At 42.6% G+C, this 17,084-nt stretch overlaps 1 protein-coding gene across 33 annotated transcripts in view; it reads right to left on the reverse strand.

Annotated features, from left to right (window-relative positions):
• Window positions 1-11,767, reverse strand: part of ABI3BP (ABI family member 3 binding protein) — a 500,595-nt gene extending 488,828 nt beyond the window's left edge. For all 33 annotated transcript variants that reach the window (XM_068268431.1, XM_068268429.1, XM_068268426.1 and 30 more), the window contains exon 1: window positions 11,622-11,767. In XM_068268431.1, the coding sequence (XP_068124532.1) occupies window positions 11,622-11,700 (79 nt within the window). In that variant the 5' untranslated portion in view covers window positions 11,701-11,767. The remainder of the gene's footprint in view (window positions 1-11,621) is intronic.
• Window positions 11,768-17,084: the final 5,317 nt, after the last annotated feature.

Raw genomic sequence — 17,084 nt, forward strand, 5'->3', positions numbered from 1 at the left:
AAGATGGATCCAGCGAGGTGTCCCTCATGACAAGCGTCCAGCGATTCATCTACCTGCCAGCGGGTATGTGAGATGTCACGTGACATTACAGGACGGGCGCGAACGAGAAGTCAAGCGACCTCAGTACTTTACTTGATCCTCAGTGACGGTCACTTTTCACCACACAACGCTAAGCGATGTCACGACATCGTGTAAATGACTACTTGTCGCTCAAAAAAAAAAATTGATGAACATCGGGAAAATCGTTGGAAAAATCGTGAGGTGGTACATAGCATTAGAGAGAGGGCAAACAGACAGCATTAATGGAAATACATTATTATGCCATCTTCAATTATAAGTAGTGATGGATGTAATTACACACATTGCTTACATGTCCATTATCATTGTTTGAGCTTTAGATGCTGCCCTCCTATTCACTCACGCACAATGAAAGACAAAACCTGCAACCCCCACTGTGTCCATTACACACTTCAAACACTGTCCTGTTGAATTCATGGAGAAGTGCAGGCTGTGTAGGGGAGAGGATCAGATGATCCTACCTAGCTAGTCATGGCGATCCTCCTGACATCTAGACATGCAGACATTCTAGCAGAGCACACAGCTGTCTGCAGAGTTTACTGTTTGTTTGTTTGTCTCACTCCCTCTGCAGACTCAGTAACATTTGGGGGTAGGGCGCTGTCGCTGTCTCCTCTGTGGAGGGGCAGAGAACAGCTATAAGCCAGACACCTTCTTCTTAGGGAGTATCTATAATTCTGAACTCTGAATGATTCTTTAGTGACTTAGCAGAAGGCTATTTGTGAAAAGAGCAGAGTAACCAAGCAGCTCAGGGTGACCCAAGCTACTAGGAATGTATAGGGGGATAAAAGGAACCAAATGCCCTCCTACTAAAAAAGCAAAGCTTGGTGTAATTTGCCTTCTTAAAACAGAAGGAAATCTTTTTCTCTCCAGTCCCTTACAACGGTCTTTCAGGACAGGAATTTTTATTTCCCCTTGGACTGACAGTAATTTATTGCGCCTTCCCCATCAAAGCCGCTCCAAGCCGCTGCCTGGGTGGTCAGTAGGTAAAGGCGCCCCTGGCTCCTCTCATGGAATACCTTGAAGCAGTTAAGGGTTTGGTCAATGGGGACAGTCTGGGGGTAATATAGATGGCAGGGGTGTAACATCAGTGGCATCATGGCTGGAAAATCCATTTTCCCTTGTAGTGGCCAGCTGCTCCGCTCCTCCTCCTCCCTTCTTGTGCTGAGCAATCACATGAGGCATTGCTAATTTTACCCAATCCATACTGCATCTGGTCTCCTCTTCCTCCCCAGAATTATGCGTCCTATACTGCCACCCTTAGGCTCCTGATGATGTGACATGCATCAGGAGCCAGAGGATGTCAGCATGCAGTGTGTGGTTGCCAGGAGAAGGAGGAGAACCGATGCAGCACGGATTTGGTAAATATAACAGGGCTCCCTTTACTTACTTTGTACAAGAGTGGGAGGCCCCAGAACACCCCCCCCCCCCCCCCCCCACACACACACACACACACCACACAGTCACAGAAGTTGCAAGAGCTATTGTTGTGCTACTGATAGCGGACTACCATTTCATTGATCCCTAAAGAAGGTAAAACATCTGCTGTTGGGTACATATCAAATATTGATGTCAAAATCTATTCTAAGATACTGGCTAACAGAGCACAACAGTAATGGATAGGCTAATAGGCTTCCAACAAACCAGTTTTAGAAAAGGCAAACAATTACAGGATAGCATTTTTATGGTAACCAGCTTTGTGCACTTATGCAAAAACAGTGGAAGCTGTATCTTTAGACATAGAGAATGCCTAGCATTTGACAGACTATCCAGATGCTTTTTATTTAACACACTGGAGAACTTGGCTTTGGAAAAATCTTTATCAACAGGATAAAGGTACTTTATTTAAACCAAATGGCATAGATTAAAGATAATGGTCATCTTGCAAAAATATTTACCATCTCCAATATAGTTAGACAAGGCCTGTCTATTCAAATTATCTTTTGAGTTGCTGATTTAACCTGTCCTGAGTGATGGGAATATATGTGGGCTTCACGTCAAATACTAAGAAATCAAAATTGATTTCCTACCTGCTGACCTGATGTTAACATTGACGAAATCGGGACCTTTAAGCTAGAGCAAGTAAATTACTGCATTCTTTTGGGGTTAGCTCCAATTTTAAGATTAACAACCTAAAGACCGTTATACTGAACGTGGGCTTTAGTCAGGACATGAACGGATTACTTACAGCTGCAATTTCATCTGGCATGAAACAGCTATGAAACAAACCTAGTATTCTCATTCCTAGTGACTTTACTAGTTATACACAATTAACTACCTTAACATCCTAGCTTTGTAGCAAATGATTGAAGGCTTGGGATCACCTTCATTTCAATAGTGATGGGAAAGTAGAGATACTCAAAATGGTGAGTTTTAAAACACCTGCTAATTTTTCAGTACAAACGGTACCTATTTGCCTATCAAAATCTCAGTTTAAAGCCAGTCAAAAATTCCAGATTTTCTCTGGTGCAAGAATTGCCCTAAAATTTATTTTTGTCACCTGATCAAGGAGCAATGTGGAGGGATTTGCCATACCAAATGCCATACTAAGCAGTAAATCAGGGATGGATCCTGAAATGGAGAAGTAAAAATTATCCAAAGCTTCATAGGTAGGTATGGAACTAATATCGATAAATGATAAGATAATGTTTACTTGGGATTATAATGTCACTAAAACTTGTTAAATCTAATTCCCATCTACTCACCAAGTCTAGTCTTCTTGTATTCGCTGAATTCATTAAAAACAGGAAGAGAAGGAAGATCCCCTTTGTTGACTATGAGGGCTGCTTCACACCAGGAGCACTTTTGAACACTTTCCAAAGCACCAGTGTTTCGAAAAGCGCTTGGCTAATGTAAGCCTATGTTGCCATAGCATTGTGCAAAGTGCTGCACATAGTATTTTTTTAAGCAATGCAGCTTGAATGAATGTGAAAAATTGCAATAGCTAATTATTGAAATATTTTTAATGTAGTTATTAGTCTATATCAAGCTGCTCAGATAATTCCATCCAGAGACTTACCGAGTTAAAATGTTATCAAAGCAACACACATTTCACCCCTTAACAGTTTCAGGTCACATTTAGTAATATTTAAGGGGGTATGAGATAGGCTTTTACCAACTACAAAGAGGGTGTTCTAGGCTGAAAAAGACCATGGAAAACTAAGCAGGCAAAAAATAAGCAGTGTCGCCAAAAATGATCTGCTCTAGGTTGAAGTATGAGCTGAAAACCAAAAATAAACCATAATTTATGGTGTGATATCTGTAAAGAGACACACCCAATATAAACTCATCATGAGTTAATACATAACCATTAGTAGACTTTACGGTAGTGGTTTGGAGGATGACCTTAAATGCTGGAAATGTGGTTCAAACTTAGGTGACTTTAACCATATCTGGTGGACATGTTTACAAATCCATACCTTATGGTCAGATATAGAAGAATATATCAAGAGGGCTTTAAGTATCCAATTTATATTAAGCAAATAACCTAACCAACCATGCAGGTTAGGTGGCTAGGGGGAAAACCCACATGCATGATGGCCTACCCCCTACACAATATAAATTCACATGGCATTAAGCATTGGTTGGTACCTTGCTAGATGCTCGAGGCACAACATCTGCCTTCTACTTGATGGGAAGGAAAAAGCTGAAATAACTTCGGTTTCAAAAAAACGTATTTAGCAAGGCTTTTTTTTCAGTAATGAGCTTCAACTTTAAAAATAAAATTCAGTTTTTCTTTATTTTAACTGGGTACCATGATAGAACATTATTATATAGTAATTATACAGTATAGTAATGAATATTAGCATTAAAAAGAGTGAGGCTCTTAACACTGGGGTAAATCAGCAAAGGGGGTGTAGATTTTAATCCCAAACCCCCTCGCATAGCATCCTGGTCTAATTTCAATTAGAAGGAGCTCATACGTACCTCCATTGCCCAGGTGAAGTTTGGGATATGGATGGAGAATCTGGAATCTGTTTTCCCCCTTTTAACAAAGTGAACTCTAGATATCAATTGACTCCCAGTAGAGAGTAGAGACTCCCAGTAGATGAGCATAAGAATATTATTGCCTTTTATACAAAACAACAAATAGTTACATGTAAAACAAAACACAATTCTATTTAGTTATATGTATCTATTGAGAAATGTTACACACTCTTTGGCTGTCCTCCAACTCCTTCTCAGTCAGAGAGATGAGTCACATTCAACACTTAGATACATTTATGTAAACAAAATGTATCTATGTCAGCTTCGGATGTGTCTGCAGAAATCTCCAGGAACTTTAAAGCACTGTGTAACCCTTCCAATGCTGGTCTAGTAAAAAAAAAATGCTGGTTGCATATAATATACTGTAAATAATGTTTTAGAGCAAAGTTGAAATGCAGGGTCATATTCCGCTTTAACGGGGATTTCCTAAACGCCCCCTGTGGTCACAGGTTGTACTGTCTTGTTCACATGGCTTATTGGTTAGCTTTTGTATTTATAACAAACAGCCATCTGTTTTAATACATGCTAAAATATATAGTAAGCAAACTTATTTAGCAATTTGGAAAATAAAAAAAATCGGCACTAGATGCACCTGACAGCCTATGGTGGGGGGCTGGTGACCAGCTCACTGTGCCTCCGGCGAACCCCCCCAACAATATACAATACAACAAATAGTTACATGTAAAACAAAACACAAAAAACTAGAAGAATATTTGAAGATAAACCGAAAAAAAAATATTTAGCAAGTATCCTTCCTGAAAAAAGCAACATGCCTTCTCGCCTAGTCACAGCAAATGAATATCTTTTCATGCATTTGCCCTCATTTTTGTCAATAAAGAATTCCTTTCAAAAAAATCATCTGAATCAAGTCAAATCAACACTAGACAGAAGCAAAAGATTTTTATTCCTCACAGATGAATTTGTTTCCACTGACACAGGTACACATTTTGTGAGGTTTTCTCATGTGAAAAAACATTCCAAAGCATAAGTCTATCACTAATCTATAACATTAGTGGTCATTGAATCAGACCTCCTCGCTTAATTTTAAAAGTGAGAAAAAGGGGAAATTCCTAAGCTGGTACATAGACACATCTCTCCTTCTTAATCTTAAGCAAAAAAAATAATAATAATAATAATAATAACCTCACTCTCGATTAAAAAAAAAATCATTCTTATATGCATGAGTTTGTGCTATAAGTGCAAATAGCAATAACCTGACCAACATAGTCATCTGGTCGCTTTTTAACAGAGTTCTGAGAGTTAGGCCTCCTGTTTTGAAATTCTAATTTATGTCATATTTGTTACCTCTATGGTCAGGGGTGCCTCTAGCCATTTTGTCACTCCAGGTGAGAAAACCTGTGGCGCCCTCCCCCCCTCCCCCCCCCCACAAAAAAATAATCGTAATGCGGCAGCATTTCACTAGAAAATAATTGTAATGCAGCAGCGTTTCAACAAAAATAAGGGTACAGAAAGAGGCAGAGGTGGCACAAGGGGACTAAAGGAGGCACATGAAGACAGAAGGAGGCACAAAGGGAGACAGGAGGCATAAAGGGAGACAGAAGGACAAACAGGGGGTCAGACATGGCACAAGGGACTGAAGGAGGCACAAGGAAACACAAAAGGGACAGAAGGAGGCACAAAGGGGGGGGATGTACAAGGCACAAAAGGACACAGTGGCAGCTGCCTGCAACTTACGCTAAGCAGAACACCCATGGGGGCGGGGCTTGGTCAGGGTGTGTGGCTTCTGTCAGGGGGCATGGCTTAATCCAGCAACATGGCGCCCCCAGGACCAATGGCACTCCAGACAATGGCCTGTACTGCCTATGCCTAGAGGCTCCCCTGTCTAAGGTGAAAAACTACATGTAGCCTTCAGCTGGAATCACAGTTCAAAATTCAGGTTTATTTCAAACTTGTTACAATCTCAGTGTGAGCATGACCTCAGTTTTTACTGTTAAAGTAAACCATGAAAAAAAGGCAAAGGATAGATACTTCCCTCAGTAGAGGGTAGCCTCTTGCAGCCCACTGCTCCTCGTCTGGACCCTCTTCTTCACTGCTATGCTCCCATGTCCCATCTATGTACGAACATGTACAGTAACACAGAGCTGCTCATGCATGGAGGAAAAAGCTGTTCTATAAGCAGTTCCATGCTACTGCGCAGGTGCTGGCCATCACTGTACCTGCATAGTGCAGGCACGCTCGGATTAACAGATTCTACAAGCCTTTGTTTAACATGTTTAAAGAGTCCCAGTACTGGATTGTTGGGGCAAGGAGGATGAGGGTAGCTTCTGGACTATCCAGAGGCTTCCTTCTACTTAGGTCGGTAACTCACTTTTGCTTTTTTTTTTTTTTTTACAGTTACACCTTAAGTCCAGTCCATTAGTAGTAAACTATGTTTTTGGTACTGAGTTATCAGCCTTGGTTAACTCCAAGACAGCCCCTGACCCTTTGGAGCATATTATAAGTTCACACAGACTAGGCCCACATTTATTTGAATCAAACTGTATATAATTAAACTCAATGGGCTTGAAAATTGGGAACTTTTTTGCATTCGTCCCCATTCCCTTTTAGCGTGTTCCTCTGTGGAACAAAATCGGACAGCTTACTGCTCTTTTCGACACAATGTTCAGGTTTGTAATTTTATTGTATTTTGCTGGAATCTGAAAAATCCCCCCCCCCCCCCCAAAAAAAAAAAAATCACACAGAAAATGCAAAATGTGATCTCACAAGGATAAAAAAACAAACATAAAAACACCCATGATATTACAGAGACAAGTGTGTGCCCTGCCTCAAACCACACTCGCTGCACTACAGTCTCACTGCACTACAGTTGTCTGATCAGGCCAATGATGACATTTTCCTGATTAAAAGTTGATTGGTGAATCTCATTGTCATTGTACCACCTTGCACCACTTCATTTTGAACAAATATTTGCAGAAAGCAATGTATTGCTTTGTATCACTGCACCCACTTATGCTTGATTGCATGGGCGTAGCAATCACCCCTGCGACACCTGCCATCGCAGGGGTCCCAGAGGCTATAGGGGCCGCTCCCTCTCCCTAACCACAAGTGCAGCCAATTAGCAAAAAAAAAAAAAACCCTGTTTGCTCACAAAAACGATCTGCAGGGTGTGTAATTTTTTCATGCTTCCAGATGCTACTTAACAGCAGAAAACTCTTCTGCTGCTATTTGCCAGCTTCTGATCACGTGACCTGCATAGGATTCAGGGACCAAGGGGGCCCAATGCTATTATTTTTGCAGGGGGGCCCTATAAGGTCTAGTTACGCCCCTGCTTGATTTAAAAAAACAGTAATTTTATAAAGATTTTGGTTCGATTCAGTATTTTTGATTGAAATGAACGTTGTCTCACTTGTTAAAACAGTTGTACAGTGTATGGCTAGCCTTACAACTACAATTATGTCAGATAGCAGTGCAAGAACACTCTGCAGATACACAGAAAGAATTTCAAGGATTTTTGCAAGCTTGTGTGACCCTCACATGAAATAGTGACATTACAATAGGTTTACTTCACAAATCCAATGTTCAGAGGTATTTAAGAAGCCAGCACATGATTAGATGTCAATACACTTTAATGTTCCATGCAGAGTTCCTTAAAGGATACCGTAGGTGACACGTGACATGACATGGGTATGGACAGTGCCTAGCACACAAATAACTATGATGTGTTCCTTTTTTTCTTTCTCTGCCTGAAAGAGTTAAATATCAGGTATGTAAGTGGCTGACTCAGTCCTGACTCAGACAGGAAGTGACTACAGTGTGACCCTCACTGATAAGAAATTCCAACTATAGAACACGTTCCTATCAGAAAATGGCTTCTGAGAGCAGGAAAGAGATAAAAAGGGTCATTAATTCATAGATTTTAGCTCTGGCATACTCCAATAAATGTGTCATTGAGCAAAAACAATAAAACAGTTAAAACTTAAAAAGAATATTTAAACATAAAAAAAACTGTGGAATATGTTAAAAAGACATTTTTAGGAAAAGGAAGATAGATACAATCGTTTATTTCATTATTTTATTTTTGCCTCGGTGTCCTTTAAGAAAAGAATCCTTGCACCCTATTCACAACAAGCATGTTTACTTTTTGGCCCCTCCAGTAAGCATTGGGCTGCTAGCAGAGTGGGGGGTTCCCAGTTAGAAAGCAGCTCTCACTCTTCATCTGCCCCTTATATTGTATTATAAGCTCATCTGGGCAATGCCAACCTTCCACATGTGTCACAGTATTGCTATAAACTGCCCTACCTTCACCTACTAACATGTATGCTGTATGATCTGTACAACTCTGGGTTACATCATGTAACTGTATGTAAAGTTTGTTTTACTGAAATTGCAAAGAGCTATGGAAGATGATGACCCTATATAATAATTATTATTATTTAGTATTTATATAGCGCAGACATGTTCCGCAGAGCTGTACAGAGTATATTGTCTTGTTAATTAACTGTCCCTCAGAGGGGCTCACAATCTAATCCCTACCATAGTCATATGTCTATGTATGTATTTGTAGTGTATGTATCGTAGTCTAGGGCCAATTTTAGGGGGACGTCAATTAACTTACCTGTATGTTTTTTGATATGGGAGGTCTGAAGTCTCCAAAGGAAACCCACTCAGACACAGGGAGAACATACAAACTCAGTGCAGATTGTACCTTGGCTGGGATTCGAACAGAGGACCCACTGCTGCAAGGCAAGAGTGCTAACCTCTTAGTCACAGTGCTGCCCAGTAATTTTTCTATGAAATAAAAGCCAATGCATTATTTTTTAATACTTGTGTCATCTTGAAGGAAAATGGGGTCTAATGGATCCTTTTACAAGTTCACCGGGCAGAAGTACCAACATACCAGACACCAGAAGCAGCAATCACATGCAGATAAGTACCACATAGCTTCAATTTTCACCCTTAACCTGTACTTGAAGTTTAGAAAAGCTCAGAGCACAAAAGTGTTTTCAGAGGAGTGTATCATTTGAAGCACCTGCCTACTGCTTTTATTTATAGGCTTTCACTTTCTTGGCTGCCTTGTTAGGGGAAAGACCGCTGTACAACTGGAGCTCTAAGTCAGTAAGACAGCATCATATGAAATATTAGGGGGCACACTCTCTTTGTGCTATACAGTCCTGTAGACAGGCCAGGATACATGAACATCCATTAACCATAAGTTCTACCATTTCAGATTAGATCTCAGACTCTGTGCACAATTCTGCAGACTCTTCCAAAAGCATCATACGCCTAGTCTACATAGTCAACAAATTTCAGAGGACATTAAATCTTAAAGTGAACCTCCGGACTAAAAATCTACTCCGCAGAACTGAAAAGGCTTGTTTTTCTTACCAAAGCATTATTTTTAGCTGCATTTTTAACTAAGCTCCACCCATCAAAGAAAAAAAGCCCGGGCTTTTTTTCCCTGATGCTCGGCAGAGCATGATGGGATTTCCTATGTTGTTATTCACATTGCCTAGCAACTGGGAGAAGTGCTCAGGACACAGGACAGTTGGAACTGTGTCTCATGCTCCCTGTCACCTCCTTTCAACTAAAAAGATGGCTGCCCTCATGAAATCAAACATTTGCCTGTTCTTTTAAAACAGTGTGGGTAAGAGATTATATTACTTATCTAGTTTAATAAACATAACTAATGTAACTTAATGACAGTATGTTTGTTTAGGCTGGAGTTCCTCTTGAAGTCTTCGTTCTCCAGCAACAAATACAACCTCAAGACTCCCCAAAAACAATCATTAAATACAATTTGATCAGTAAAATAATACATCTACAATAGAACAACAAAAAAGTCACCCTGTATTTCATCACTCAGGCATACATAGTTGAGATGATTGAAATAGTATAATTATGTTGTGTTGGAGGATCTTAGTTCAATGCACCTTTTTACATGTAAAGATAAAAGCTTTACACCTGTTGACAAACTCAAAAGAACTACTAAGTTATTCCAGACTCAGTGTTGACCAAACATCTAACATGAGAACGAATGGACAATGAAGATGTATTGTCATGCTTAGCATAGTTATATTCTAGTACATGGGAGAAGCAGAATACATAGTACACTGAACGGTTGTCCACAGCCATGGCTAGGGAAGCTGGAAGTCCGAAACATCGAGTCAGGCAAAAGTGGCTTTGGAAATTTGGGTGCACCAGATGGCACCATAGGCCATAAAGGGAATTAAGGCTATAGCGGCCCTCAGGCAGTAGTTTGGGCACTGTCAAGTGACGGCACCCAAATTACGATAAAAACTGCATAATTCGGCTGCCAGCAATAGCTGGCAGCTGAATTACGTCTTACCCCTGAGTCCACTGAGGCCTGGAGGGGGAATAGTAATGAACGCTGCTGGGACTTTGCAGGAGCAGGGTAAGACTTTTTTTGCCTTCAACCTGCGCCCAAATTTCCTGGCGCCTTAATTACAATTACACATGAAACATGCCAGATGTTGCTTCTGCTGTATGTGCATGGTAGCCCACTGTTTTATTGGACACGCCCATTAATAAAATCTGTATTTTTTGGAAGATCTAGCGGATCCACTTTTGTCAGGCTTTTAGGTTGTGGGTGGGGAATCCCAACACTTGGAGGAAACCCATGTAGATGATGTCCTGGAAATTAATCCTTACACTCCAGAATTGATAAAACAAGAGTGTTCATCTAAATGCATGTTATTCCTAAGGCATATACAATTAATCCTTTATGATATTATGTTGCCACTCAAGCTGCTGTTTGAATATTACATTGCCATATGCAGCACCCATTTCCGGTAATCAGATTGCTTTTTATTCAGTGTCTTATAGTGTTCTGTTAAAGTTAGATAACTCTTCAGTCCACAGTACAACTCCAGTAATGTATCCCTAGCTGCACTAGCCTGGAACATAGTCAAGAATGGGAAAACATGTGTCCCTAAACCTTTACTATTCCTGATGTCAGTGGCCTTCCTGAAAATGACAGAAGACCAAGATAGAAAGCATGAAAAGTTTTCCAGCGCCAGGACACATGATCTTGCTAGATGGAACGTTACCCATAACATGTTTCAAAATTGGACACTAGTGAAAAAAAGTGCATGCGCCAATTGCTAGGAAAGCAAACATATCAGATCCAGAATCTTTTATTTGACACTCCAGCTGTTATATCAGCACAGCTGCAAACTGCCAAAAAATCACATTACATGGAATGATCCACCCAGGCAGAGGGGGAGTGTCTGTGTTTTGCTCATTTCTGTGCACTAGGGCAAATAAGTTATCTTAATTTATAAGCAGTGCGGCCATAGCATGTGTATGTATGTCAATATCAACCAGCAAAATCTTGTATTGTTTAAATGCAGAATGATACACAGCAAAGTAATGCAATGGTATATTAAATCAGTGCCTTACAGATCAATGAGCAAATCATAACTGAAATACACTGGAATTGTCTGCATACTGCATTCTGCAATGTTTCATAGCATAGGACTACCAAAAATATTTCCACACAATTACTAGTTATAGAGTAAGTCCAAAGCAAATCAAATTGCAAACAGAAAAAAAGCTGCTTTGCTTTTTCATTTACTTGCCTTTTGGCAGCTTCTGTGCAAATCCAAGGTGTGCAGAAATAATTCCACAGACAAACAGGAAAAAGATCCTTGAAATCATGATTGCTAGTCCCCAGCACAATAAGAGATGCTGGTATGGAACACTCAGCAAGGTAGCAGAGTATAAGTGTCTCTTCTTTCAGTGACATGGGCTGTAACTTGACAGAGCTAAGTTTAGGTGGGTGGAGACATGACGAAACACTCTCTCTCTAAAAATGCTTGTCTTGATTTGCATATGTGTAATCATACTCTGGTTACTATTAAACAGTGCATGAGGGGAGCTTTGAGAAATGAAATCTGTGTATGTCCTTACTGTAGAAATGGAAAACGAATATAGCATAAAATATTGTGAGTTTGGGATAACTAGTCTAGGACATAAAGCAAGCAAATGAAGTGAAGGTACCTCTCTTGTACAACTGAAGTAACGCAGGAATTAACAGGGATGTCATTTATCCTCAAGCCTTAATTACTTGCGGTAAAAATAGATAGCAGAAAACTGGCTAATAATAAAACTCCAAACAAAGCTGTGTAGCTGTTGTAAATTCAGTTTCGAGGGAAGTATACTTGGAAAAATGTACATAAACACCATTGTAATCTGCAAAATGTTTAATCAACAGTTTAGCTCACTGTTGACTTGGGCTGCTGAATGATAAAAATAGGAGGACTGCCAGGTGTAGAGTGTGCTTTACTGGTGAACTTATGCATTGCACAGAATATGGAAGACATATGTGATGTATTAAGTTGAAACAGAGACTAAACCTGGAGCTATAAAAGTGTCTGCATCCAAATACAAGAAATATAGTGTGTTCTGACTGCGGATGAGCAGGAATTTTTGCCAAAGTTATTTTGACGTCATATTTTTTTTGTTTGACTCAATATTTCCCTCAAAATGCAGTGGATTGTCGCAATATACACTATATTTTTTTGAAATTGGGAACTTTCTTGAAAATATATTTTCTCTTGCTCATCAATTGCAGCGCATTTGCTTTGCACATGCATATATATTGTTGCGCATGTTCTAATTTGTGCAAAAAAAAAAGAAATCTAAGGCCCAAATGTGTTTGGCAAATGTTTATTATTTTCATGCCTACATAGTTTCCCAAAAATTCTTACCTATGTAAAAATATGCTTTCCCATGTCCATACATTTTTGCAAATATTCTCATCTGGGCATAAATGTGACAATTTTGTAAAAATGATTGCAAAACAAAAATGATTCCCTCATATTCGCTCATCAGTGGTTCGGACATATTTATTTAGACTTGTTCTGTAGTTGTTTGGTGTAAACAACTACAGAACATGTTTTCCATGGTTGTTGACATTTGCAAACTGGCTGTAAATGTCTTTTTTTATTGTAATCTTTCTGCACATTACATTTGTTTACCTCCCCAGGACCACTAACAGAATCCATAGAAAAAATGTAGACGCCATACAAAATGCTCCTCTTGGGGTGCACTTGCAATGTAAACCTTTTCCAGCCAGCAGTACTACCTATAATCTACAGATAGCAGCTTGCCTCTTCCCTAAAATCCACTCCTTATCCTCATTAAGACATCTAAAGGTTCCAGAAGGGATATTTTCTGGGGGACTGCAGTCGGGTCAGTGTGCCCTTTATGCTCTGGAATCTGATAGCCCACTATCAATTTTAGGAGGGGTCGGGGTGTTCACTCCACTCATCCTTTCCCTTTCCTGCTGATTGGATGGGAAGCACTATCGAGCAGCCGCTCACACAATTCAGCCTATCATACAGAAAGGATTTACAAGCTCCTTGTAACGATCGGTGTCAGCACGCAGAGAGAATCTGATTATTGGTGATCTGCAGTATCACCAAGAATACAGATCTATACCTGATTATGGATGATCTGCAGAATCACCAATAATACAGATATAGTGCTAACCTCTGGACACCTCTAGATATATATATGATGAGTGTTTGGTGTAACAGTATGACTTTGAGCAACCCACCTGATGAACAGGTGACCCTAAGCAGTACAGAAGAGACTGCTATGGAGAGTACAGAAACCTTCCAGCAGCCTGAGACTCTCCAAGGGGTGGAGTCAGGCTGAAGGTAGGAAGGACCAGAGAGTGAGTGACACCTGAAGGTGGATGTCACTGACTGATCAAGAAGACTATCTCTTAGGTGGAAAGAGATAGCTCTCGAGGTCGAGCAAGCCAGGTCGGCAACACACAGACAGATAAAGTACAAAGACAGAAGGCTGATTCGGTATCCAAGTCAGGCAGGGTTTGGCAACGAGATATCAGATATGCGTGGTACCGAATCAGAAAGCAGAGGGATAGTCAGGAAAAAACACACGATTGGTTCGCACGATGGCCAGGGGCCCCGGACCTCTCTCACTGGCCGGGGCCCCAAGGCCAATGCGCGATACCTGGAGGGGAGTGCAGGTGGGCCTGGACCTCTCACACCCAGGCTCTGGACCTCTCACATCCAGAAAACCCACCAACACTGCCTCAATACTGAATGCTAAATTCGACACACACAAGCAATAGAACACAGCAATACATGCATGCAGCTACATTTAAGTCGTCAGCAGGTGCTCATCAGCCAATCAGGATGCACTGTCATACACCCTTTACCTGCCATACCACATCTAGCAGCCATTAGCATTCAGGTGGGAGGCTTCAGTTGGACGCAAATCGCAAGATTGCGTCGCTAGCAGGACCGCCCCATGCAGGCATTCCTCCCACAGGGGTCCCTCCCTAACCGCTCACCTGTCTGCCATGTCCTAGAGCTGAAAAAAAACGTTTAAAAACACACGATTGGTTCGCACGATGGCCAGGGGCCCCGGACCTCTCTCACTGGCCGGGGCCCCAAGGCCAATGCGCGATACCTGGAGGGGAGTGCAGGTGGGCCTGGACCTCTCACACCCAGGCTCTGGACCTCTCACATCCAGAAAACCCACCAACACTGCCTCCATACTGAATGCTAAATTCGACACACACAAGCAATAGAACACAGCAATACATGCATGCAGCTACATTTAAGTCGTCAGCAGGTGCTCATCAGCCAATCAGGATGCACTGTCATACACCCTTTACCTGCCATACCACATCTAGCAGCCATTAGCATTCAGGTGGGAGGCTTCAGTTGGACGCAAATCGCAAGATGGCGTCGCTAGCAGGACCGCCCCGTGCAGGCATTCCTCCCACAGGGGTCCCTCCCTAACCGCTCACCTGTCTGCCATGTCCTAGAGCTGAAAAAAAAAACGTTTAAAAACACACGATTGGTTCGCACGATGGCCAGGGGCCCCGGACCTCTCTCACTGGCCGGGGCCCCAAGGCCAATGCGCGATACCTGGAGGGGAGTGCAGGTGGGCCTGGACCTCTCACACCCAGGCTCTGGACCTCTCACATCCAGAAAACCCACCAACACTGCCTCCATACTGAATGCTAAATTCGACACACACAAGCAATAGAACACAGCAATACATGCATGCAGCTACATTTAAGTCATCAGCAGGTGCTCATCAGCCAATCAGGATGCACTGTCATACACCCTTTACCTGCCATACCACATCTAGCAGCCATTAGCATTCAGGTGGGAGGCTTCAGTTGGACGCAAATCGCAAGATTGCGTCGCTAGCAGGACCGCCCCGTGCAGGCATTCCTCCCACAGGGGTCCCTCCCTAACCGCTCACCTGTCTGCCATGTCCTAGAGCTGAAAAAAACGTTTAAAAACACACGATTGGTTCGCACGATGGCCAGGGGCCCCGGACCTCTCTCACTGGCCGGGGCCCCAAGGCCAATGCGCGATACCTGGAGGGGAGTGCAGGTGGGCCTGAGAGAGGTCCGGGGCCCCTGGCCATCGTGCGAACCAATCGTGTGTTTTTAAACGTTTTTTTTCAGCTCTAGGACATGGCAGACAGGTGAGCGGTTAGGGAGGGACCCCTGTGGGAGGAATGCCTGCACGGGGCGGTCCTGCTAGCGACGCAATCTTGCGATTTGCGTCCAACTGAAGCCTCCCACCTGAATGCTAATGGCTGCTAGATGTGGTATGGCAGGTAAAGGGTGTATGACAGTGCATCCTGATTGGCTGATGAGCACCTGCTGACGACTTAAATGTAGCTGCATGCATGTATTGCTGTGTTCTATTGCTTGTGTGTGTCGAATTTAGCATTCAGTATGGAGGCAGTGTTGGTGGGTTTTCTGGATGTGAGAGGTCCAGAGCCTGGGTGTGAGAGGTCCAGGCCCACCTGCACTCCCCTCCAGGTATCGCGCATTGGCCTTGGGGCCCCGGCCAGTGAGAGAGGTCCGGGGCCCCTGGCCATCGTGCGAACCAATCGTGTGTTTTTAAACGTTTTTTTTTCAGCTCTAGGACATGGCAGACAGGTGAGCGGTTAGGGAGGGACCCCTGTGGGAGGAATGCCTGCACGGGGCGGTCCTGCTAGCGACGCAATCTTGCGATTTGCGTCCAACTGAAGCCTCCCACCTGAATGCTAATGGCTGCTAGATGTGGTATGGCAGGTAAAGGGTGTATGACAGTGCATCCTGATTGGCTGATGAGCACCTGCTGACGACTTAAATGTAGCTGCATGCATGTATTGCTGTGTTCTATTGCTTGTGTGTGTCGGATAGTCAGGAAAGCAATAGGTCATAACAAATATTAAACAATGCCTAGTCTTGGGTGTGAGGTCCGTGGTCTCTACACCCTGGAACTAGTCTGATGTATAACAGAATGATAGCACAAGTTCCCTAGTCTTGGGTGTGAGGTCCGTGGTCTCTACACCTTGGAACTAGTCTGATGTATACCAGAATAATAACACAAGTAATCTGGCTCAGTGTGAATTCCCAGGACCTCCTGGTTCAAACACACTGTTGGATCTGACTAAGGTCTGAGTGCTTCCACGTAGTGATCGCAACGGCAGACAACCAGCAACTGACAAGCAAGCTGTATATATAGTTGCAGGACTCTGCCGCCCTGCCCGAACCACTCAGCCAATCAGGAGTCCAGCAGGAATCAGCTGATCATCCTGATCAGCTGACACATCTCCTGCTGGCATAAAGGTCCTGACTTCTGGCGCGCGCGTGCGTAGCCCTAAACCTGTGTGAACTAACAGGCTCAGCCACACCAGCTGCACGCTACTGCGTGCAAACCGCCGCGGTGGACGCGGAACCAGCCGTCTTGCTGTCAGTACATGCGGCGGCTTTTCCGCGTTCTGCCATGTCACTAGATGCACGCTTCCGCGTGCAGACCGCCACATTGGACGCGGAATCAGCCGCCTTGCTGCCAGTACACGCGGCGGCTTTTCCGCGTTTTCTCACACTCCTGAATTACACAGCCATTGATGTCTGAATCACTAGGTAATGAGCACAAATTTTACATAATTGTAATTCCCATTGTAATTTGGAATTACAAAGTTAAATCATAATGCGAAGTTTCAGTAAAAAGTTGTAATTCATTTTGTTTGTAACCATAATCAGGAAACAT

The sequence above is a fragment of the Hyperolius riggenbachi genome, chromosome 2 (assembly GCF_040937935.1).
Source record: "Hyperolius riggenbachi isolate aHypRig1 chromosome 2, aHypRig1.pri, whole genome shotgun sequence".
NCBI lineage: Eukaryota > Metazoa > Chordata > Amphibia > Anura > Hyperoliidae > Hyperolius > Hyperolius riggenbachi.